Below are 24,027 nucleotides of genomic sequence, written 5' to 3'. Positions count from 1 at the left end.
GAGTTCTGTCAGGAGGTAGAATATCATATTAATATTTCTTTATCATATTTAATGACATTAGAATCTCAGAAATGAGAATGAGAGAATAACGAGTAATGAAGACCGATCATATTTATATTTTTACATTAACAGAATGACTTTTAGTGAGCCTTATGTTATATCATGCAGTATTTTATTAGTTTGAAATTGCTTATTTTGATCAGAATATTGAATAAAATTATGTAATTTTAAAAATAATTTTACAGTGTAACAATTTAAGGAAACAAGTTGAAAGTAAAAGCAAGTATATTGAAGAGCTTCATCAGGAGGTAGGTTTTCTTTCTTTTCTTTTTTTATAAAGATTTTATTTATTTATTAAGCATACAATGTACTGCTGGCAAAGAAGGCACCAGGTCTCATTACAGATGGTTGTGAGCCACCATGTGGTTGCTGGGAATTGAACTCGGGACCTCTGGAAGAGCAGCCAGTGCTCTTACCCTCTAAGCCAACTCTCCAGCCCCAGGCTTTCTTTTTTTTTTTTTTTAAAGATTTTTATTTATTATGTATACAGTGCTCTGTCTGCATATATGCCTACTTGCCAGAGAGGGCACCAGATCTCATTACAGATGGTTGTGAGCCACCATGTGGTTGCTGGGAATTGAACTCAGGACCTCAGGAAGAGCAGTCAGTACTCTTAACCTCTGAGCCATCTCTCCAGCCCCCAGGCTTTCTTAATAATATAAATTTTCTTAAAAATTATCCCAATATTTGCACTATAGTTTTAGAGAGCAATGCTTTCATTTCATTTCATTTCATTGTAAGTCTTAATCACTGTAGTACTAACCATAATTAATTTTCCATAGAATAAGACCTTGAAAAAAAAGAGTTCAACAGATAACAAACAGCTGAATGCATATGAGATAAAGGTATGTGACATTTTTATTTTAGTTTTCTTAAATACATGAAGGTTTAGAAATACTATATTATCCTTTTATAATTTAATGCTTACCTTCAGATGCTGTTATATTTTTGGATTGAAGAGATTAATTTTTATAGGAGTGATAGAATGTTTATTGTGATTTAGCTGGGTCAGAATTATGTGAACCACTTAATACATTTGTGCATGCTCTATGTATATATACACGTGTGTTTTATTTTCTTTACTGATATATTATACAGCAATAATTTGTATTTTTTTAAAATTTTTTTTCCTATAATACTTTTGATCATGTTTATCCTCTCATTCTTTCTAGGTCTTACCTACTTTTCTACTGACCCAACTTTATGTTCTTTTTCTCTCTCTCTTTAAAAAAGAAACACACAAACTCTACAAAACTGAAATCAAAATATATAAGCAGAAGATCAATAAGACAAAAAATGCCCAAACAATGCAGAATGTCATAAAAAGCTTACAAAAACCTGGTTGAGTTAATTTTGTATTGAATAACTACTCCTGGGCATGGGGCCTGACCTAGTGGATGTTAATAAACCCAGTGATACTCCATTGGAGAAAAGTTAATTTTTTTTTCTTCGTCAGTGAGTATCATTTGAGGATAATTTCTTGGTCGGGGTGGAAACCTGTGTCCACTTCTTCCTCTCAGTTCTGGGACCCTGTCTGGCTTGAACCTGTGTAGGCCTTGTGTGACCATTCCACAATCTTTGTGATTTCATATTTCATTATTCCTGTTGTGTCTGGAAGACTCTTTCCTTCATCTATCACTTCTGATTCTTAGAATCTTTCTGCCTCCTCTTCCTCAGAGATCCCTGAGTCTTGTTGGGGAGGACTTTGATAAAGACATCTCATTCAAGACTGAGTGCTCCAGAAACTCTAATTCTGCATATTTGTGGGTCTCTATGTTAGTTTTCTTTTTTTTTTCCTAGACAGGGTTTCTCTGTAGCTTTGGAGCCTGTTCTAGAACTAGCTCTCGGAGACTAGGCTGGTCTCGAACTCACAGAGATCCTCCTGCCTCTGCCTCCCGAGTGCTGGGATTAAAGGCATGCGCCACCACTGCCCGGCTTCTGTGTTAGTTTTCATCTAGTGCAAGAAGCTTCTTCTCTGATGAGGGCTGAGCAAGGCATTGATCTAGCAGAATGTCATTAAGAGTCATTTATTGCTATGTCCCTTTAGCAGAATAATAATAGTATTAGGTTTTTCCTAGGCCTAGGTCTTAGGTTCTATATGTGACATTTCTTATGTGTGATTTTAAGTTCCTCTTTATCCTTGGTTTAGCACTTTGACTAATGTATGCCTGCCTAGATATAGTTTTTTCAACATTTCTTGTAGCATAGTTCTTAGTGTTATTTTTTCTGTGTACAAAATCCTATGAAGACAGATTATTTTCCAGCATTTTATATATGCCATTCCTTTGTTGTGTTGTCTTTGCGCCTTATATCATCATTTGTCTGTTGAAAGAATTTCCTGAGGCTGAAGAAAATGATATTAAACAGAAATGTAGATTAGTTAGAAGAATGAAAAGCATCAGAAATTGTAAATATTAAATATTTCATCTTTAAGAATTTCAGACATTCTCTTGAAGTTATTTTTTAGGTCATTTTCTTCTGGTTCATCCATATTTGGTTGTTCAGGTCTTGCTATTGTAGGATCTTTAGGTTTTACTGGTGTTGTGTTGCTCTTTGTGGTGTAGCATGTGATCTTACCTTTTCTAGGGGCCCTGATGTTGGTAATTTAAATTGTTGAATGCTTAGGAAGATGATGATATCTAATAGTCTAAACATGCAACATGTCCATGATCCAGCCATTCAATTTTGGGTATCTATCATAGGAAATTACTATATATTTGTACCACAAGATTTTCATAAGGACATAGAATTAGTTAAGAATCTAAGAATAATTACATAAGCAATCTGTGTTATATTCATGTAATGGAATATTACCAGAGAAATTGATAAACTGTTTATATACATAACTATTTGGTACAGGCTTTAGAAGAAGAGAAAGAATACATATACCATAAAAATATTGGATAAATTTCAAAACCAAATAGTATTTGAGGAAACATATAAAACAGAAAATAGAAGAAAAGTGTTAAATAATATTTACTGGGCTGACAAGATGGCTCAGTGGCTAAAGACTATTGCCACTAAATCTGACAACCTAAGTTAGATCCTTGGGTCCACTTGGTACAAAGAGAAAACTGGCTCATTCAAGTTGTCCTCTGACCTTCACATGCATGTGGTTGCATACTTCCGCCCCTCTCTATCTAAATAGATAAGTATAATAAGTTTTAAAAGCACTAAAACAATCTTACTTGTAAATATTAAGAATATTTATAACATTTTGAGGGGGCTGTAGGGGAAACCAAAGAAGATGAACAGAAACTTACTGATATTGGTAATATCTTACCTTAGCTTAAAGTTGACAGTTGATTTATGGATATTGAATGCATTCTGGTTCACTGTTCACTACCTATGCCTTCTTGGTGGAATTTACCTATGCCTTCTTGGTGGAATTCTTGTCTCCTGCTTTGACATATTTCCTTAGTTACAATTTAACTCTCAGGTAAAGTGAATCTGGGCAATAAGTGCTAATTTAGGGTTCTTTTTTCCAGTTTTGTGTTATACAGGCTTTTGTAATATGATCTGATGATTCTCTGAATTTCCTCTGTGTCTGTGGTTATGTCCCCCTTTTCATTTCTGATCTTATTAATTTGCGTATTCTCTCTCTGCCGTTTGATTAGTTTGGATAGGGGTTTATCAATCTTGTTGATTTTCTCCAGGAACCAGCTTTTTGTTTCATTGATTCTTTGGATTGTTTTCTGTGTTTCTATTTTGTTGATTTCAGCCCTCAGTTTGATTATTTCCAATCTTCTACTCCTCCTAGGTGAGTCTGCTTCTTTTTTTTTCTAGAGCTTTCAGGTGGGCTGTTAAGTCTTCAATATGTGCTTTCTCTGTTTTCTTTAAGTGGGCACTTAGTGCGATGAACTTTCCTCTTAGCACTGCTTTCATAGTGTCCCATAAGTTCGAGTATGTTGTTTCTTTATTTTCATTGAATTCAAGGAAGACTTTAATTTCTTTCTTTATTTCTTCCTTAATCCAGGTATGGTTCAGAAGTTGACTGTTCAGTTTCCATGAGTTTGTAGGCTTTCTGGGGGTAGCATTGTTGTTGAATTCTAACTTTAATCCATGGTGATCTGATAAGACACAGGTGGTTACTAATATTTTTTTGTAACTGTGTAAGTTAGCTTTGTTACCGAGTATGTGGTCAATTTTCGAGAAGGTTCCATGAGCTGCAGAGAAGAAGGTATATTCTTTCCTCTTCGGGTGGAATAATCTATAGATGTCTGTTAAGTCCATTTGCTTCATTACCTCCATTAATTCTCTAATTTCTCTGTTAGGTTTCTGTTTGATTGACCTGTCCATTGGTGAGAGAGGAGTGTTGAAGTCTCCTACTATTAGTGTGTGTGGTTTGATGTCTGCCTTGAGTTTTAGTAATGTTTCTTTTACATACGTGGGCGCTTTTATATTCGGGGCATAGATATTCAGGATTGAGACTTCATCCTGATGAATTGTTCCTGTTATGAGTATAAAATGTCCCTCTCCATCTCTTCTGATTGATTTAAGTTTGAAGTCAACTTTGTTAGAAATTAGTATGGCCACACCTGCTTGTTTCTTAGGACCATTTGCTTGATAAGCCTTTTCCCAGCCCTTTACTCTGAGTAGGTGCCTGTCTTTGTGGTTGAGGTGTGTTTCTTGTAGACAGCAGAACGTTGGATCCTGTTTTCGTATCCAATCCCTTAGCCTGTGCCTTTTTATAGGTGAGTTGAGCCCATTGACATTAAATGATATTAATGACCAGTGGTTGTTAACTCCGGTCACTTTTTTAGTAGTAGGGTTTGTGTGTTTCCCTTCTTTGAGTTGCGCTGGTGAAAGGTCTCTAGATGACTGAGTTATTGTGGGCATTGTTGGACTCCTTGGTTAGTGATTTTCCTTCTATAATTTTCTGTAAGGCTGGATTTGTGGCTACGTATTGTTTGAATTTGTTTTTATCCTGGAAAATTTTGTTTTCTCCATTTATAGTGAACGAAAGCTTGGCTGGATATAGTAGTCTGGGCTTGCATCCATGATCTCTTAGTTTTTGCAGTACATCTATCCAGGACCTTCTGGCTTTCATGGTTTCCATAGAGAAGTCAGGTGTAAGTCTGATAGGTTTACCTTTATAAGTAACTTGGCCTTTTTCCTTTGCGGCTCTTAATATTCTTTCTTTATTCTGTGTATTTTGTGTTTTGATTATTATATGGCGAGGGGATGTTTTTTTTTGATCCAGCCTATTTGGTGTTCTGTATGCTTCTTGAACCTTCATAGGTACCTCTTTCTTCAGGTTGGGAAAGTTTTCTTCTATAATTTTATTAAGTATATTTTCTGTACCGTTGAGCTGCACTTCTTCTCCTTCTTCTACTCCAATTATTCTTAGGTTTGGTCTTTTTATTGTGTCCCAAATTTCCTGAATGTTTTGTGATGAGAATTTGTTGGTTTTGCTGTTTTCTTTGATCAGTGTGTTTATTTTTTCTATGGTATCTTCAGTGTCTGATATTCTCTCTTCTATCTCTTGTAATCTGTTGTTAGTACTTGTTTCTGTCATTCCTGTTCGTTTACCCAGATTTTCCATCTCCATTCTTCCCTCGGTTTGTGCTTTCTTCATTGCTTCCATTTCATTCTTCATGTCTTGAACCGCTTCCCTAACCTGTTTGATTGCTTTTTCTTGTTTTTCTTGGTTTTCTTGCATGTCTTTGAGCGATTTATTCATTTCCTCTACCTTTTTGTTTGTAATCTCTAATTGTTTATGGCAGTTTTTCACCTCCTGTTTAAGGTCCTCTATTATTTTCATATAGTTCACTTTTGAGTCGATTTCTTCTATTTCTTCAGGAGTAGGGTGTACAATTCTTCTTATTTCGGGATCCCTGGTTTCTGGTGGTGTCATGTTGCCTTTCAGATTGTTGGAGGAATTCTTGTATTGGCGCCTTCCCATCTCTTCCTTCAAATGGAGCCAGGAGAGGCCTGGTCTCTTGGTCCAGACTTTGCTGTGATTGACTCTCAGGGTATATCTCTTCAGTGTAGAAGCAGGAACCGTTCCCGTCCAGATGGGATTCCTCCTCAACCGTCCTGATGGGATTCCTCAGCAACTAAACAGGGCCGCCGGTAGCCCAATGATCCAGGGCCAACAGGATGAATGGAGCAAGTGGGGGGGGGGTGGTATCCAGGAGCACACAGGAAGCCTGGCGCAGGAGCTGGAGGTGCCCGGCTCCCTTACAGGGGACCCTGAGGCCTGCCCGGCTGGCAGGCACTCACCGCTCTGGGTGGGTCGCCTTAGTTTAGGAGCTTAAGACTGTAGTTGAGCACTGGTCCTAGCATACAGCGGGGCAGGGTTGGGGAGGGGTGCTGGGGGTGCTGGGTCGTGCGAAAGAAAGACAGCCCTGCAGAAGGCTAATTTAGGGTTCTTTGTATCTCCTGACATTACTATATTTGAGATACAGCTATGCAATATATAAAATTTGAGAAAGCAAAAATTAAAAACATTCTTTATGGAAAACATTAAATATATTTTTATTTGAATGCATGGGATTTCAGTTAGTTATGGATTATCATAAAATGAATTAAAACTTACCAACTGAAATATTAAGAAAATTTTTAGTTTCTTTCTACAAAGACTTGAAGTTCTTGTCATACAGGTATTTCACTTATTTGGTTAGAGTTGCCCCAAGATAGTTTATATTATTTGTGGCTATTGTAAAGGGTGATGTTTCTCTGATTTTTTTTCTCAGCCTGTTTATCATCTGTATATAGGAGGGCTACTGATTTTTTTTGAGTTAATTAATCTTGTATTCTGTCACATTGTTTAAGGTATTTATTATCTGTGGGAGTTCCTGGTAGAGTTTTTGGGATCACTTATATATTCTGTCATATCATCTGCAAACAGGAAAAGTTTGACTTCTTTTCCAATTTGTATCCCCTTGATCTCCTTTTGTTGTCTTATTGCTCTAGCTAGAACTTTGAATACTATATTGAATAGATATGGAGAGAATGGACAGACTTATCTTGTTCCTGATTGTAGTGGAATCATTTTGCGTTTCTTTCCATTTAGTTTGATATTAGCTGTTGGCTTGATGTATATTGCCTTTATTATGTTTAGGTATGTTCCTTGTATCCTTGATCGCTTCAAACCTTTCTTTTGTCGAAGTCTTTTTCAACAATTAATGCAATGATCATGTGGCCTTTTTTTTCTTTCAGTTTGTTCATATGGTGAATTACATTGACATATTTTCATATGTTGAACCATCTCTGTATCTCTGATGTGAAGCCCGTTTGATCATGGTAGATGATTTTTTCTTGATTTTTATTGAGCTCAACATTTTTTCTCTGCTCCCCTCTCTGCTTCTCCCCTCCCCACTTCAACTCTCCCCCAAGGTTCCCATGCTCCCAATTTACTCAGGAGATCATGTCTTTTTCTACTTTCTACTTCCTATGTAGATTAGATCTATGTAAGTCTCTCTTAGTGTCCTCATTGTTGTCTAAGTTCTCTGGGTTTGTGGTTTGTAGGCTGGTTTTCTTTGCTTTATGTTTAAAAACCACCTATGAGTGAGTACATGTGATAATTGTCTTTCTGTGTCTGGGTTACCTCACTCAAAATAATGTTCTCTAGCTCCATCCATTTTCCTGCAAAATTCAAGCTATCGTTATTTTTTTTCTGCTGCATAGTACTCCACTGTGTAAATGTACCACATTTTCCTTAATCCATTCTTTGATCGAGGAGCATTTAGATTGTTTCCAGGTTTCTGGCTATGACAAACAAAGCTGCTATGAACATAGTTGAGCACATGTCCTTGTGGCAAAATTGAGCATCCTTTGGATATATACCCAAAAGTGGTATTACTGGGTCTTGAGGAAGGTTGTTTCCTAATTTTCTGAGAAATTGCCACACTGACATCCAAAGGGGTAGTACCAGCTTGCATTCCCACCAGCAATGCATAAGTGTTCCCTTTACCTCACAACCTCTCCAGCATAAGTTGTCATCAGTGTTTTTGAAATTGGCCATTCTTACCAGGTGTAAGATGGAATCTCAGAGTTGTTTTGATTTGCATTTCTCTGATGACTAAGAATGTTGAACATTTCCTTAAGTGTCTTTCAGCCATTTTAGATTCCTCTGTTGATAGTTCTCTGTTTAGTTCTGTACATTTTTTTTTATCAGATTATGTGCTCTTTTGTTGAAAATTTTCTTGAGTTCTTTGTATATTTTGGAGATCAGACCTCTGTCTGATGTGGGGTTAGTGAAGATCTTTTCCCACTCTGTTGGCTGTTGTTTTGTCTTGTTCACTGTGTCCTTTGCTTTACAGAAGCTTTTCAGTTTCAGGAGGTCCCATTTAATAATTGTTTCTCTCAGTGTTTGTGCTGCTGGGATTATATTTAGGAAGTAGTCTCCAGTGCCAATGCGTTCAAGTAAGTGTACTTCCCACTTTCTCTTTTTATAAGGTTCAGTGTGGCTGGCTCTATGTTGAGGGGTAGATGATTTTTTTTTGATGTGTTCTTGAATTCAGTTTGCCAGTATTTTATTGAGTATTTTTGCGTCAGTGTTCATGAGGGAGATTGTTCTGTAATTTTCTTTCTTACTAGTCTTTGTATGGTTTGGATATCAGGGTAGGAATCCACAAGGATGACTCCAGCTAAGACTCCTAAAAATAGTGGAGAGGGTGCCTGAACTGGCCTTCTCCTGTAATCGGATTGGTGACTAACCTAATAACCATCATAGAACCTTCATCCAGGAACTGATGGAAGCAGATATAGAGATCCACTGCCAAGCACTCGGCCGAACTCCTGGAGTTCAGTCGAAGAGAGGGAGGAGGCAAGTGGTGGTTGTGGGGGGGGGGGGGCAAGATCATGATGGGGAAATCCCCAGAGAGAGCTGATCTGAGCTAGGGAAGCTCACAGACTCTGGATTAACAGTTGGAGAACCTGCATGGGACCAAACTAGGCCCTCTGAATGTGGGTGACAGTTGTCTGACTTGGTCAATTTTTGAGACCCCTGGCAGTGGGATCAGGATTTATCCCTGCTGCATGAGCTGGCTTTTTGGAACCCATTCCCTCTTTTGCTCAGCCTTGATGCAGTGGGGAAGGACTTGGTCCTGTCTCAACTTGATGTGCCAGGCTTAGTTGACTCCCCATGGGAGGCCTGAGGAGTAAATGGGGGGTAGAGTGTGGGAACGAGAGGAAGGGAGAGAGGGGGAACTGTAGTTGGTATGTAAAAATGACTTTTAAAAAGGAAAAAAAAAAGAAAATTAAAAAGAAAATAAAATTGCATTTAAAAAAAAAGAATTCTTTTAAGGCCCATGTTGGGACATCTCTTTATTCCCAACACTCAGTAGTCAAAGACAGAGGCAGAGACAAGTATATCTTCTGTAAGTCAAGGATCTACCTGGCAAGTTTCTAGTGCAGCCAGAGCTATATAAAGAGACATTGTCTAAAAAATAAAAATGGAGAAAAAAATGGAAAAAGAAACTCATTAATAAATGAATGTGCTGGGTGGTGATGGCATACACTTTTAATCCTGGCACTCCAGAGGCAGAAACAGGCAGACTCTGTGAGTTCAAGGTTTACAGAGTTCCAGGACAGGCTCCAAAGCTATGGAGGGAAACCCTGTCTCGAAAAACAAAACAAACAAATGAAAGCCAAAAACCAAAACGTGCAATATCCTGCAAACAAAGACATCAGGGCAAGAACCCTCATCTGTGAGAAAGCTTCCCCCCGCCTTGGTTATGATAAACCACATGTACGGTGGATGTACTTGTGGATGTTGGTGGAAAGGAGTCTTCGATTAGAAATAGACTTATAACAGATGCCAAAGAGCTGTTGTAAGACCACTGCCAATGTTGAAAAATTTTCCTAGGTGTTTTTTTTTCCCCCTGGTTTGATTTCATGAAAAGAGGTTTCACCTTAGCTGATATTAACCAAATGAATTATCTTGATTTAGATCCGTGTGTAAAGAACCTGTGGGCACTGCAAGGTTTACTCTGTAAATTCCAAGACATTCTCAAAGGAATGCATTGTTGCTTATGAGATCCTTTCTGGGTGGGTTAGCTGCAGTAAATTTTACTCTATTAGCCTTGCTTCCAACAACCACTCCTTATCACCTTATGTAACATGGTGGACCATTTTTTCCTGTGCCCCAGTATTTGTAAGTTCATGTATATAGTATGTTTGCATGTTTCATTTTGAAGGAAAGGCTGAAAGCTACTCAAAGTTGGACTTAAAGTTTGATTCAAGTTGATAGAATTTGATAGAACATCAGTGGAAGTATATGTATTTTTTTAATGGAGCATTAGTTGTAATTTTTAAGTAAAATGGTTTGAAACAAAAATATGTGGCTGTTTATATTATATTGCTTGGCATATATACATATATTAGGAGTCAAGATAGACCATGAAAGATAAAACACATCTCACTCAACATATGAAAAATGTAAATAAATGATTCACTCATAATTTTCTTGAATATTTTAGGGTTTACAAAATTACCACTTAGTATGAAATATTTTTGAGTAATCTATATAATTTATTAAAATCAATGTTACTTTCTTTACTTACAGGTCAACAAATTAGAGTTGGAACTAGACAATGCCAAACAAAAATTTCAAGAAATGACTAACAACTATCAGAAAGAAATTGAGGTCAAAAAGATGTCAGAAGAAAAGCTTTTGGGAGAGGTAGAAAAACCTAAATATTTTCAGAACTTACTATGCTAAAAATGTTAGTTGATTAGCTTTAAAAAAAAAATAAGTACTTTTGCTGGGCATTGGTGGCACATGCCTTTAATTCCAGCACTTTTGGAGGTAGAGACAGGGATCTCTGAGTTCAAGGCTAGCCTGGTGTACAGATCAAGTTCCAGAATAGCCAGAACTACACAGAAAAACCTTGTCTCAATTTATATATAATAGTCATTTAACTTTTTGAAACTTGATAAAAATAAACCAAATAAGTGATACATTTTTTACTTACTTTGTTTCTAATTTTCTGCTGTTTGAGTTTTATATTTTATGTAAGTAGAATATATGCTTCTTAAAGAAAAGTTGAATTTTTTGGAAATTGGTATAGGGTCCAGCAGCAATAAATAAAAAGAAACACTTTTTTAAAAAAATTTTATAGATTGAGAAAGCCAAAGCAACAGCTGATGAAGAGGTAAAGTTACAGAAAGAAACTGATTTACGATGTCAACATAAAATAGCTGAAATGGTAGCACTTATGGAAAAGCATAAGGTAATTTATTAAATAAAATTATTACTTAAACTGTTTCATACTTGCAAATAAGGATATAAGCTCTTAGCTAATGATCTACTGTCATACTTGCCTACAGCCATGCTCTTCATTATTATGGAATAGACTCTAACGATCTGCGATTGTAAATCCCCAATAATATATATAAATAATAAAAAATATTTTTTAGAGAATAGTTCTATTAAAATTATGAACTCAATGTTGTCTTTTATTTATCAAAGAAGTTATTTTCTATACAACAGTACCTAATTATAGCTTAACTATTATTATTGATCCTCTATTTCTCTAAGTTCAGATCTCAACCATTCAAGGTCCAGCTGAGGTGCCTCTTCCTCTAGTAAATATCTTGTTATCATTTATAATAAATGCAAATAGTCATGCTTTCTGAATTCCTCTAATAGTCTCATAGCACTATCTTTCATTAACTACATACCCAGGATATTTCTTACTAATATTCATATGTTGAATGTTAGTATTCTACATGTATTGAACATTTACTATGTTGAACAAATTCTTAACAAAGGAGTAAATGGATGAAAGACTTATATTTATGGTTGTGAGCCTACCCTTTAATGACTGATCTATATTTCCAGCCTGGAGAAATACTTAATATTCGTTGTGAGTACTTTTTATTTTTCTATTGTTTGAGTAATTTTTCTTTTAGGTAAACTTAATTTTCTTTCAGATTTGGAGAGGAAATAGTTTGTCCTTACCTATTAATTTTTAAAAATTGGAACCATGCTGGGTGGTGGTGGCGCATGCCTTTAATCCCAGCACTCGGGAGGCAGAGGCAGGAGGATCTCTGTGAGTTTGAGGCCAGCCTGGTCTACAAGAGCTAGTTCCAGTACAGGCTCCAAAAAGCTACCGAGAAACCCTGTCTTGAAAAGCAACAACAACAAACAACAACAACAACAACAAAAAATTCGAACTAGGCTCTAACATTACTATGAAGTAATTTATCATTAAGGATTTCCAGGACAGGCTCCAAAGCTACAGAGAAACCCTGTCCATATTGAAAAGTTGTATTGACTTTGTCTAGGTCTTTTTGACCTGACTTGAGTAGTCTTTGATAACTTTTATTTTTGTTATGACAAAAATTTCAAGGCTTGTATTGTGTTTCCTGTTTTAGATTTGGAGTCAGTCACTTTTCTTTTTTAAAAGATTTATTTATTGTATATACAGTGTTCTGTTGGCATGTATGCCTGCAGGCCAGAAGAGGGCATCAGATGGTTGTAAACTGTGGGTATTGAAAATTGAACTCAGGATCTCTGGAAGAACAGCCAGTGCTCTTAACTGAGCCATCTATCTGCCCCTGGGGTCAGTCACTTTTCTAAGGCATCTTGGTGTTATATTCATATTGAACAAGACTCTCACTTTGTAGCTCAGGTTGAATTTGAACATATGGTAGTCAATCCCCAACTTCCTGAGTGATAGGTTTGTGGACATGGTAGCTTACCCAACTCAGCTATACTTCTTAAATTATGAAATTTAATATTTCTACTAAAATAACTATTTCTTGTTATTGTGGATTATGTTAAAAACTTGTCTGTTTCACTGTTTAGGTTGTTAGAATATATATGAAAGCTTAAAATACATATTCACTCAAATTTATAAGTTTTCAAATATTTAATGTGTAGTGTATAATCTTATAAATTATAATCTATTTATTTTAATATACCTAAAATGCTTTTTTTGTTTAATACAGCACCAATATGATAAGATTGTTGAAGAAAGAGATTCAGAATTAGGACTTTATAAAAGCAGAGAACAGGAACAGTCATCGGTGAAGGCTGCTTTGGTAAGACAGAACAAATAGCAATAAAAACCAACTCTTAAAATACCAGCATTTAGAAAAAAGAATAATACTAAGTAGAGCCATGAGATTTGACCTGTAGAGTCAGTCTTAGATCTAAAAGGATTTTTACCTATTTTCTAGCAGAATGCTTTCCCATTTTTTTTAACGTTATAACATAAGTGTCTTTTCAACAGAAGTGTAAAAAAGTCACCTAAACTAAGCTTAAAGTTTTGCTGTTTGGACAGGAGAGTGGGGTGGAGTAAGAGAATATGAGTATATGTATGTATGTGAATTTGTTGTATGTATACATATGCTATTTTAGTCCGTGGGAAAACTATGAAAAACTTGAAACTTGTTCACATAGAGTCTAGTTATATTCCATTACCTAATGCTTCATACGTATGATTTTTTTGTTTGTTTTTTATGTTTTGAGACAGAGTTTCTCTGTGTAGCTCTGACTGCTATAATTCACTCTGTAGACTAGGCTGGCCTCAAACTCAGAGATCTACCTGCCTCTGCCTCCTAAGTACTAGGATTAAAGGAATGTGCCGTCACTACCTGACCACATGTATGAATTTTAAAAGGACATTTTTTGAGTTAATTTTTTTCTATAGCTGACTTTATTTGATGCATTAGATTACAGTTTCATTGTCTTGAGAAATATGGAAAAGCACTTACACACTTCATTTTTCTTTTTCTTTAGGAGACTGAATTATCTAATATTAGAAGTGAACTCGTGTCTCTGAAGAAGCAACTTGAAGTAGAAAGGGAAGAAAAAGTAGGTTTTGTGGCATTACATGTAATATAATTGTAGGATTTTGTGTTTTATAAATGTCATAAAATAATTTTACAAATTTGGGTAATTAATAGTAAGAAAATGCTGCTGTTCTTTTTCCTACAAACATCTTAACACATTTCATTTAACAATTATATATGTACTTTCAAGAATAGAAATATTTTCTAATATGATGTATTTGTTGAGGGTTGGTGAGATGACTCTCAAGAGCATGCACTTGCTTGCAGAAGATCCAAGTTCAGTTTCCACACCCACTCTAGGCAGCTCACAGTTGCTTTTAACTGCAGCTCTAGAGGGAAATCCTCTAGTCTCTGAGGCACCTGCACTCTAGTGCACATACTCAATTTGGAGAGGTACACATAATTTAAAATAAAATAATTCTTAAAAAAGGAAATACTATATTTAGAGGGACTAGATCAGTTCCAGTCAGACTCCCTGGCTGTTAGTCCAGAATTTGAGCTCCTATGGACCCAGGATAGTTGTTTCTGTGGGTTCCCTTGTGATGACCTTGATCCCCTTGGCTCACATAATCCTTTTTCTCTCTCTTCAACAAGATCCCTGGAGCTCAGCCCAGTGCTTGTCTATGGATGTCTCTATATGTGTGACAATTATTTTTGTAGCTTGGTCTATTTGTGGGACTCCTACCAGTGGGATCAGGGTATGTCCCTAATGTTTGAACTAGCTTTTGGAAACATATTCCCCATAGTGAGTTGCCTTGTCTGGTCTTAATACAAAGGGATGAACTTAGTTCTACTTCAACTTTTGCTGGATATAATGATCTTGAATTGGACTGTTGGCAAGCGGATATTAGACAAAAGCCTGAAGTTCATCAAAGCTATCTTCACTGTGATAGTTTTTCTTCTTTCTATGTGAGGTGCCTCATTGGGCCATACCTAACTTTGCAGTCTGTGGTCCAGGCAGGTTGTTTTAGCCTCCTAAGAGCCCTCAGAACAAAGTCCTTGTAGCAGTTAATGTTTCTGATGGCAGGTGTTTCTTAAGTGACTGGGAGGGGTGGGAAGCAGCTAGAGCATTGAGAGTTGTATAGAAGAACTTGACTTTGTTTTCAGTGCTTTCAAAAGAAGCAACTGCGAGGATACTCCTGGTATGTCAGAATTCTCAAGCTCTTTAGTAGTGAATAGAATGGTTCTAGAGTGTAATCTATCTGCTGGCCACCTAGAATAATCAAGCTCAAGATCTGTTCACCACCAGAAATATTGGGACTATCTCTATGCACTTTCAGCCCAAGCTGAGCCTCTTGTCACTTGTATCCTTTGACTTGTCAAGTGTCTGACTTTCTTGGTCTCCACAGCTGTCACTCTGAACCTTCTCTTACCTGGGTCCTGTAATTGTGGCTTCTTGACTTGTGGTTATTCCCTAATTTCAGGTCTCCAGAGTAGCTAGGCTTTAGTAGACTTTCTCAAGATTAGAACTGGCCACCGCCTTATGAATCATGTAGGTGACAAAATGAGATTTCTTTCTCCTTCATCAGCTCACACAGAGAAAATCATCTTACTTAGACCTTGTAATTTTTAAAAATATCTTGATATGAACAGAGAGTTTCAAGATCTTCAGTTCATATTTTCTTATTATGTGGCCAGAACTAGTACAGAGAATATGAGAATTTACTCAAAGTGTATACTTAGGATTTAAAGAATTGATTATAGTTCAGGTTTGTGTTCCTCTGTGCTCATAAAATAGACCCAGTTCAATTCTTTTAATCTCTCAACCCTGGTATACTTTCACTCTCCACTGGTAAGAAAGTTTCAATATTATATGTTCTAAGAAAGTGTTAGCTAAGAGTTCTGTGTTTAAGCCAGCAGTGGCGCACATCTTTAATCTCAATACTTGGGAGGCAGAGGCAGGTGGATATCTTTGAGTTCAAGGCCAGCCTGGTTTGCAAGAGCTAGTTTCAGGGAGAAGCCCTTTCTTGAAAAACCAAAATCAAAACAAAAAACCAAAATGCAAATAGTAGGTTATATATTTGTGCTATTATTGCAGATATTGCAGAATGCTTCCATAAGACAGCCTTTCTTCCTTTGTAAGTTAATGTTTAAAATTTGGACACAGGGCTGTTCTTTTCTACTTTTGTATCTCCAAGTTAGTCTTGTTTACCAAGACATGTTTTAGGCACATTTTACTTATCATATTAGACCTTATTAGGCACTTTGGTACTAAGGAGCCATGATCTGTTATCCACCACCAGAGATGTATTTGTATATGAGCTGGTTCACACCTTTGAAATGCATTGCATCAACTGTACTAAGGGTCCATGTCAGAAAAATTATAGTTGTGACTGTAACTGTGAGAGTGCTTTCCTCTAGGAGCCATGGTATCCCTAGAAGAGATACAGTATTGCTAGTTTAACAAATATGCTTTGCCCTGGAGTACAATATTCTAGATCCCAGTTGTCAGTATAACCACAAGGCTAACCACTGGTAGATGATACATAATAAGAAAGATTAATAGTATTAAGTCAGTTTACTGCTATATTCTTTCATAATGAAGTGAGTTCTTTTGGTTAGGAGTAATATTGTGGGAGAGATAGCATGGTGTATATAAGGTGAAAGATTCAGTGTGAATGGATACAGGCAGAGGTGTCATGAGCAGGCAAAGCAAGTTTGACTTTCTAAAGTTCTGTGCACTAGGAGAATTTAGCTTCTCTGAGACCTTTTTGCTTCCTACAGGCTATCACCAATTTGTTTTATATATTACTGTTTTCATATATTTCATTGTTGTGATAAGAAAGGGTTTATTTTATTTCACATTTCTATATCACAGTTTGCTATCAAAGAAAGTCAGCAGGATCTCAAGCAGGGAAGGAACCTGTAGACAAGAACTGATACAGAGGCTGTAGAGGAGTGCTGCTTACTGGCTTGCTCCCCATGGCTTGGTCACCCTGTTTTCTCTTCTTTTTCTTTTTTTATCCAAGACAGGGTTTCTCTGTAGCTTCGGAGCCTGGCCTGGAACTAGCTCTTGTAGACCAGGCTGGCTTCAAAGAGATCCGCCTGCCTCTGCCTCTTGAGTGCTGGGGCACCCTGTTTTCTTTTGCACTCCTAGAACCACCAGCCTGGGGATAGCACCCCTCATAATGGGCTGAACTTTTCCACATCTTCAATCAAGAAAATGTGCCATACATAGGCTTGCCTACAGTAGGGGCATTTTCTCAGTTGAGGTTTCCTTTTTTCTAAAAGGACTCTAGCTGTGTCATGTTATCATAAAACTAGCCACCAGCACAATCCATTTTCATTTCTGTAAGCAAGACTTAGGTTTTCTATTTTAACTACTGAATAAACCCTATAGTCTTAACTCGTTACACTTTTATCATAGTTTCTTCATTTTTTCTTGGCTGTTTCTATACATAACACCCTCTTTATCCAAAGTCAGATATTGTTTGTTAAGTTTGTATGCTTTTTGGAACTTATTAATATGTTTTTGCTTCTCAGCATATTTATTTTGTGTTAAAAGTTAGTTCATTATTCAAAGTACCATTGAAATGTATTTTGTTAACATCTAGGGGAAAAGATTATTGTATCTCTCAAGACAGACCATGATTTAGATTTTTTCAATTCTTTGTTTAGTTATTTTTCTGTATCTCTTGCTCTATACTTTTGTGCATCCATTTCATTTTATAAGTAAGAAAGTTGAGATTAAGCACTTAAAGAAAGTCACTAATGATTCCACAGATATGCAAGAGAGAGGGAATAGAATCAAAAGATAAAACCAAATAGCGACTCTGTAGGAATGAGTTTTATTCTTTAATAGTTGTTAGGAAATATTTTGACAAGTTTGTTTTAATTTGTATTAGTAGTACTTGATTGTTATATATACTTTGCTATTTATTTTTAATAGGAAAAACTAAAACTGGCAAAAGAAAACACAGCTATTCTCAAAGATAAAAAAGACAAGGTAAGAGTTTGTTGTTGTTGTTTTTCATTATAACGAGTTTATTTTCAGTCCAAGATGTTGGACCTAGGGTGTTGCATGTGTTAGGCAAATGTTCTGCCACTGGGGTATATCCCAGCACAAACTCATTTTTTGAAAATTTATTTAGAAATAATTCTAATTATTTATGTTGCTCATAAATAAGAAAATAACTTAAAAAATGTCATACAATTTTATTTTCAAAATTTTTGCTATATTAATTTAAAGGCATTAGCTAAAATTTTAAAACATTTGTCATTTTGTTTTGTTTTGAAGTTTTAGAGAAAGCTTCAATATAGTCCTTTAAAAGCTTTTAATTACATTTATTCATTTCGTGTGTGTGTGTGTGTGTGTGTGTGTGCGCGCGCTCGCGCGTGCATGCACATACATACAGGCCATAGTGCCTATGTAGAAGACAGAGGATAACTTGTGGAAGCTGGTTCTTCTTCTATCATATGTGTCTTTTGGATTAGATGAAGGTTGGCAGGTTATTTTCTGAGCCATCTTGCCATATACACGAAAAAAATAATAAAATAATAATTAAAATAAAATGTTATATTAGTACAGCTCCCTACAGTGGAAATTCCAGTGTAGAGAAGAGTTAATCCAGAGCCTCCAACTTACCAGTTTTGAGGTTAAACTGTTATTTTCTTTATGATAATTTGTCTTCTAGCAGATATTGATATGATTATAGTTACATTGAAGTGAGAAATAGAGTAGTCTGTAAATAACTCATTTGTTAGGCATAGATGATACCACAGCTTTGTGATCTTAGAGTTAAAGAAAGACAAGAAGGAAATATTGAATTTGTTTGAGAATACTTAGTGCTTTATTTTCCCAGAGGCTGCACCAGACAGAGAGATTATCATCGTAATAAAATTAACCAGCAAGGCTGTAGTCAGTGCACTATCTGATAAAGATGAAAAAATAATCACCGGTATTCCTTTGTAAATATAGTATGTTCATATAATTAAATTATATCACATGTTTTCTTAGAAATGATGCTGATTGATGTAATATACACTTAATTGTATCTGTTATCAGATGGATTAGTTTGTGTTATACCTTTTATCTGGGGAGCCTGCATGTTATGAATCCTGCAGAAATTAAAAAGGTCATTAAAGGATTGAAAAAAATTAACAGATCTTTGAGAATTATATTTTTGTAACCATGCTAGAATATCATAGATCTAATATCATTAAATTGATGAAATGTTTTTGATTTTGTGTAAGTTACTTAAATTCTTCATGCCTTAATTTTCTTATCTCTAATGAGATAATCTTACCTATATCTTCAATTTGTTAGGAGGATTAAGTGAGATGGTATTTATGAACTATTTAAAATAACCTTTGGCAGCCAGGTGGTGGTGGTACATGCCTTTAATCCCAGTACTCTGAAGGTTGAGGCAGGCAGATCTCTGTGAGTTCAAGGTCAGCCTAATCTACGCAGAGAGTTCCAGGACAGGCTCCAAAGCTACAGAGAAACCCTGTCTAGAAAAACCAAAAACCAAAACCAAAAACAAAAAAACTTTGGCATAGAGTAAATACCATATAAGGTAAATACAACAGAGAGAATTGAAACATTTGAGATATAATATTCAGAAAAATTATGGTGTTTACAGAAATACATATTTCTATGATTATTTTCTTTATTGTGAGGAAAAATGTACTCTCCAAGGGATATCTGTATGAAAGCCTTTTAGGCTATCAGATAAATGGCATTTCCCTGACATGGCCACAAGGTGGTGGAACAATGATTTTAAATTGCTACTCAGATTTAGTTGAGGAAAATTTGTCCTGGAAGAGCTACAGTCTGGAGATTCCAAGTATTTCCTCTGATGAATTCAATCTAGAGAGCAGAAAAAACATGAACTTTCAGTTATGGTATAGTAACATGTATGAAAAGGATAAAGAAATGCAATTGAAAAAAACACGTGCTAGGCCTTTACTTTTCATTTTGAGAGGCTAAGATTGCTGTAAGTTCAACAACAACTCGATATACATAGGAGTCCCAGACCAATTCTCAAAAAAGAAGTCCAGAAAAATTAAAACTTTCTACCTGCTGGAAAAATGGTTATGAAGTGATAGATCATTAGCATGAAGCAATAACAGAATCATTTTCATTTAGTAGATTCTAGATAGGCAAATTTAAGCCCGGAGATATGCTTGGGATTACCTGGTAAGACAGTTATATACCCAGAGAAGAGAATATTATATGCTCCTACATTAATTTTTTAAATACTACTCATAGTCATTTAAATTTTAATTTTTATTTAACATAATTTCTTTACTGATTCTTTGGGAATTTTACAACCTGTACCTCAATTTTACTTACCTCCCAGGTTCCCCATATCTGCCCCTCACCCTTACAGCATTTCCCCCAAAAGAAAATGTAAAAAAAAAAAAATAAAAATTAAAAAAAATTCAAACCAAACCAACTAACCAACCAAACAAACAAAAACTTCAAAAATAACAACAAAATAAAATAAACAAAAAACTCCTTCCTTCCTCCATCTTTCCTGCCTCTTCAATATCTCTTTGTCCTAATGGCATAGGGAGCAATGATGTGTCACACAGTGTACTCTTTTCTCCAATTAGCTTTACTTGGAAAATGTTCATTGCAGTGAGTCACTGGTCTGGCTCAAAACCTCTGGTTTCTAGTACACCATCATCACTGGATCCTCACTGAAAATCCTCTCGTATATACTGTGGCTGCCTTGAGTCATGGAGTTCCTGCGGGTGTACTTCCACAGGACCAGTTCCTTCACAAGCTCTAGCAGGTCCTGGATGGGATAGATGTTAGGGTGGCCTAACCCAAGGCTGGACTGTGGGCCTGGGTGGAGGCTGTTCAGTCCAGGTCACTTGGGACTACCCCCTCAGGTGAGGGGCAGAGCCAGCTATTCTATGCCCATACCATCAGGGCCAATTCTCCATCGCCTGTGGTGAGGGGTGGGTCCATCTCTCCTGAATGTGGGGCCAGCTCTCTTACTGCAGTGTCTTGTGAGAGTCATGGCCAACTTTCCCAGGGACATCAAAGGGTGAGGGCGGCTTAGCATGGCCCTCTGATTTCATCATACATGGTTCCTATGGCCCCACGTTGTAACATGGGCCACAGACATTAACATGGACCCCAACTGCAGCAGGACCACAGACCCAGATATGGCCCTCAGCAGCTGCTCAGGCCTGAACAACATGGTGGCTCTGGGTGGCAGCACAAGCCACTCAGATCAGGATGGTTCTGGTGACAGCACATCTCCTCAGGAACCAACAAGGCCACACATCCATATGGCCTTTGATGGTAGCAGGAGCCTCAGACATCAACATAGACCCTGACTGCAGTAGGGCCACAGACCCAGACATGACCCTCAGCTGCTGCTCTGGCCTGGTCTGGTTATCACCATGGCATTAGGTAACAGCACAGGCCACTCAGATCTGTTTGACCCCATCTTTATTTTTTATTTTGTGTATGGGTAAACATTTTGCCTTCATTCATGTTGCTACAGTATGTACTTCCAGTTCCCAAGAAGGCTAGAAGAGGGCATCAGCTCCCCTGATACTGGAGTTAAAATTGGTTGTGAGCTACCATGTGGGTGCTGGGAATGGAATTGGGTTACTCTGGAAGAACATTCAGTGTGCTTAATCACTGAGCAAACTCTCAAACCTTTCGAAATCACCTTTTGATTGTGCACCTTATACCCTCTAATTTAAACTCATTCTCCAAGTTCAAATACCAAACTTTTGAAGTTGTACCTTAGTCATGTGTATGTGGTATGCACATATGCATATATCTGTGTGTATTTTCTGCCAGTTGAGAGTTTTCCATAATTGTATTCATGGAGATGCTGGTGACCAAAGAAAGAGATGAACTAGAATATGATGTACTTGGAATTCATATAATATTCCACTCTAGCAATTATTATTACTTTTGAGGGCTTAGGATGTAACTCAGTCATAGGGGACTGCCTAGCATGTATTTGATTCACCAACCGCGCAACTGACAAAGGTCTGATCTCCAAAATATATAAAGAACTCAAGAAACTAGACTGTAAAAGGCTAATCAACCCAATTATAAAATGGGGCATTGAGCTGAACAGAGAATTCTCAACAGAAGAAGTTCAAATGGCCAAAAGACACTTAAGGTCATGCTCAACTTCCTTAGCGATCAGGGAAATGCAAATCAAGACAACTTTAAGATACCATCTTACACCTGTCAGAATGGCTAAAATAAAAAACACCAATGATAGCCTTTGCTGGAAAGGATGTGGAGAAAGGGGTACTCTCATCCATTGCTGGTGGGAATGCAAACTTGTGCAACCACTCTGGAAAGCAGTGTGGCGGTTTCTCAGGAAATTCGGGATCAACCTACCCCTGGACCCAGCAATACCACTCTTGGGAATATACCCAAGAGAGACCTTATCATACAACAAAAGTATATGCTCAACTATGTTCATAGCAGCATTGTTTGTAATAGCCAGAACCTGGAAACAACCTAGATGTCCTTCAATGGAAGAATGGATGAAGAAAGTATGGAATATATACATATTAGAGTACTACTCAGCAGTAAAAAACAAGGACTTCTTGAATTTTGCATACAAATGGTTGGAAATAGAAAACACTATCCTGAGTGAGGTAAGCCAGACCCAAAAAGAGGAACATGGGATGCACTCACTCATATTTGGTTTCTAGCCATAAATAAAGGACATTGAGCCTATAATTCGCGATCCTCGAGAAACTAAATAAGAAGGTGAACCCAAAGAAAAACATGTAGGCACCCTCCTGAATATTAACCTTCATCAGGCGATGAAAGGAGACAGAGACAGAGACCCACATTGGAGCACTGGACTGAAATCTCAAGGTCCAAATCAGGAGCAGATGGAGAGAGAGCACGAGCAAGAAACTCAGGACCACGAGGGGTGCACCCACACACTGAGACAATGGCGGTGTTCTATCGGGAACTCACCAAGGCCAGCTGGAATGGGTCTGAAAAAGCAAGGGATAAAACCAGACTCGCTGAACATAGTGGACAATGAGGACTACTGAGAAGTCAAGAACAATGACACTGGGTTTTGATCCTACTGCACATACTGGCTTTGTGGGAGCCTAGGCTGTTTGGATGTTCACCTTACTAGACCTGGAAGGAGGTGGGAGGTCCTTGGACTCCCCACAGGGCAGAGAACCCTGACTTCTCTTCAGGCTGATGAGGGAGGGGGAGTTGTTTGGGGGAGGGGGAGGGAAATGGGAGGCGGTGGCGGGGAGGAGACAGAAATCTTTAATAAATAAATAAAAAAAAACTGGATTTGAGAGCCAGGCGGTGGTGGTGCACGCCTTTAATCCCAGCACTCGGGAGGCAGAGGCAGGCCTGGGCTAGTTCCAAGACAGGCTCCAAAGCTACAGAGAAATCCTGTCTCGAAAAACAAAAACAAAGAGAGAGAGAGAGAGAGAGAGAGAGAGAGAGAGAGACTGGATTTGATCCTAGTATACTTTCTTTTTCCTCTCTGTCTATCTCTTTCCCGTGTGTGTGTGTGTGTGTGTGTGTGTGTGTGTGTGTATTTTACTAGGAAATTTTATCTTTTACTAGGATATATATATATATACACACACACACACACACATATACATATATACAATGTATATGGAAAGAAATTACTACATGAATTGCTAAGGGAAGCTGCATACAAAGACAGAGTTGAGAAAATCATTGGGTTGAAATAATGCCAAAGGGGAGGGGAGAGGCAGAGAAAAATGTAGAGCTCAGTAAAAATCAATAATTAAAAAAGAAATAATGCCAAAGTATTTGAGAGTAAATTTGTAACATATTTACTCTCAAAATTGGAGCAAATGCCCATTTTTTTCAGTTTTTTTTTTTCCCCTGAAAATTCTTGTTGGCATTTTTTCCTTCCTTTAAGAGAGGAATGAGACTGCGAAACTAAAGTACTTTGGAGTTTGAGACCAACATGGGCTTTAGAATGACACATTATTTAAAAAAAGACTAATGTGGTTTTATTCACTTTTGTCCAATGTAGAAAATACAGACATCTTTATCAGAGTCACCTGAAACCACCTGTCAGAAATTTGATTCTAAAGCAACTCCTTCACAAAAAATATCTCGGATTTCCTCATCAATGGATAGTGGCAAATGCAAAGATAACAGAGATTGTTTTCGGACATCTGCCAAAAACATTTTATCTACAACACTTGTAAAGGTTGGTTGATAAATTTCCAAGATAACAGTAATTTTTTAATAGAAAAAGTTTTGGT

The 24,027-nt window shown here is 37.0% G+C and overlaps 1 protein-coding gene across 1 annotated transcript in view; it reads left to right on the top strand.

Moving 5' to 3' along the window:
- Sycp1 (synaptonemal complex protein 1) overlaps positions 1 to 24,027 on the top strand; it is a 92,729-nt gene that overhangs the window by 61,215 nt on the left and 7,487 nt on the right. The window contains exons 22-29 of the mRNA XM_041638211.1: positions 246 to 308; positions 843 to 905; positions 10,574 to 10,690; positions 11,130 to 11,240; positions 12,964 to 13,056; positions 13,757 to 13,831; positions 17,699 to 17,755; positions 23,793 to 23,972. Coding sequence (XP_041494145.1) covers positions 246 to 308; positions 843 to 905; positions 10,574 to 10,690; positions 11,130 to 11,240; positions 12,964 to 13,056; positions 13,757 to 13,831; positions 17,699 to 17,755; positions 23,793 to 23,972 — 759 coding nt within the window. The remainder of the gene's footprint in view (positions 1 to 245; positions 309 to 842; positions 906 to 10,573; positions 10,691 to 11,129; positions 11,241 to 12,963; positions 13,057 to 13,756; positions 13,832 to 17,698; positions 17,756 to 23,792; positions 23,973 to 24,027) is intronic.

Source organism: Microtus oregoni, unplaced genomic scaffold (assembly GCF_018167655.1).
Source record: "Microtus oregoni isolate MIOR12 unplaced genomic scaffold, Mior012 000054F_ref0000373, whole genome shotgun sequence".
NCBI lineage: Eukaryota > Metazoa > Chordata > Mammalia > Rodentia > Cricetidae > Microtus > Microtus oregoni.
Note: the sequence above shows the minus strand (reverse complement) of the source record. Positions and strands in the feature narration are given on the sequence as shown.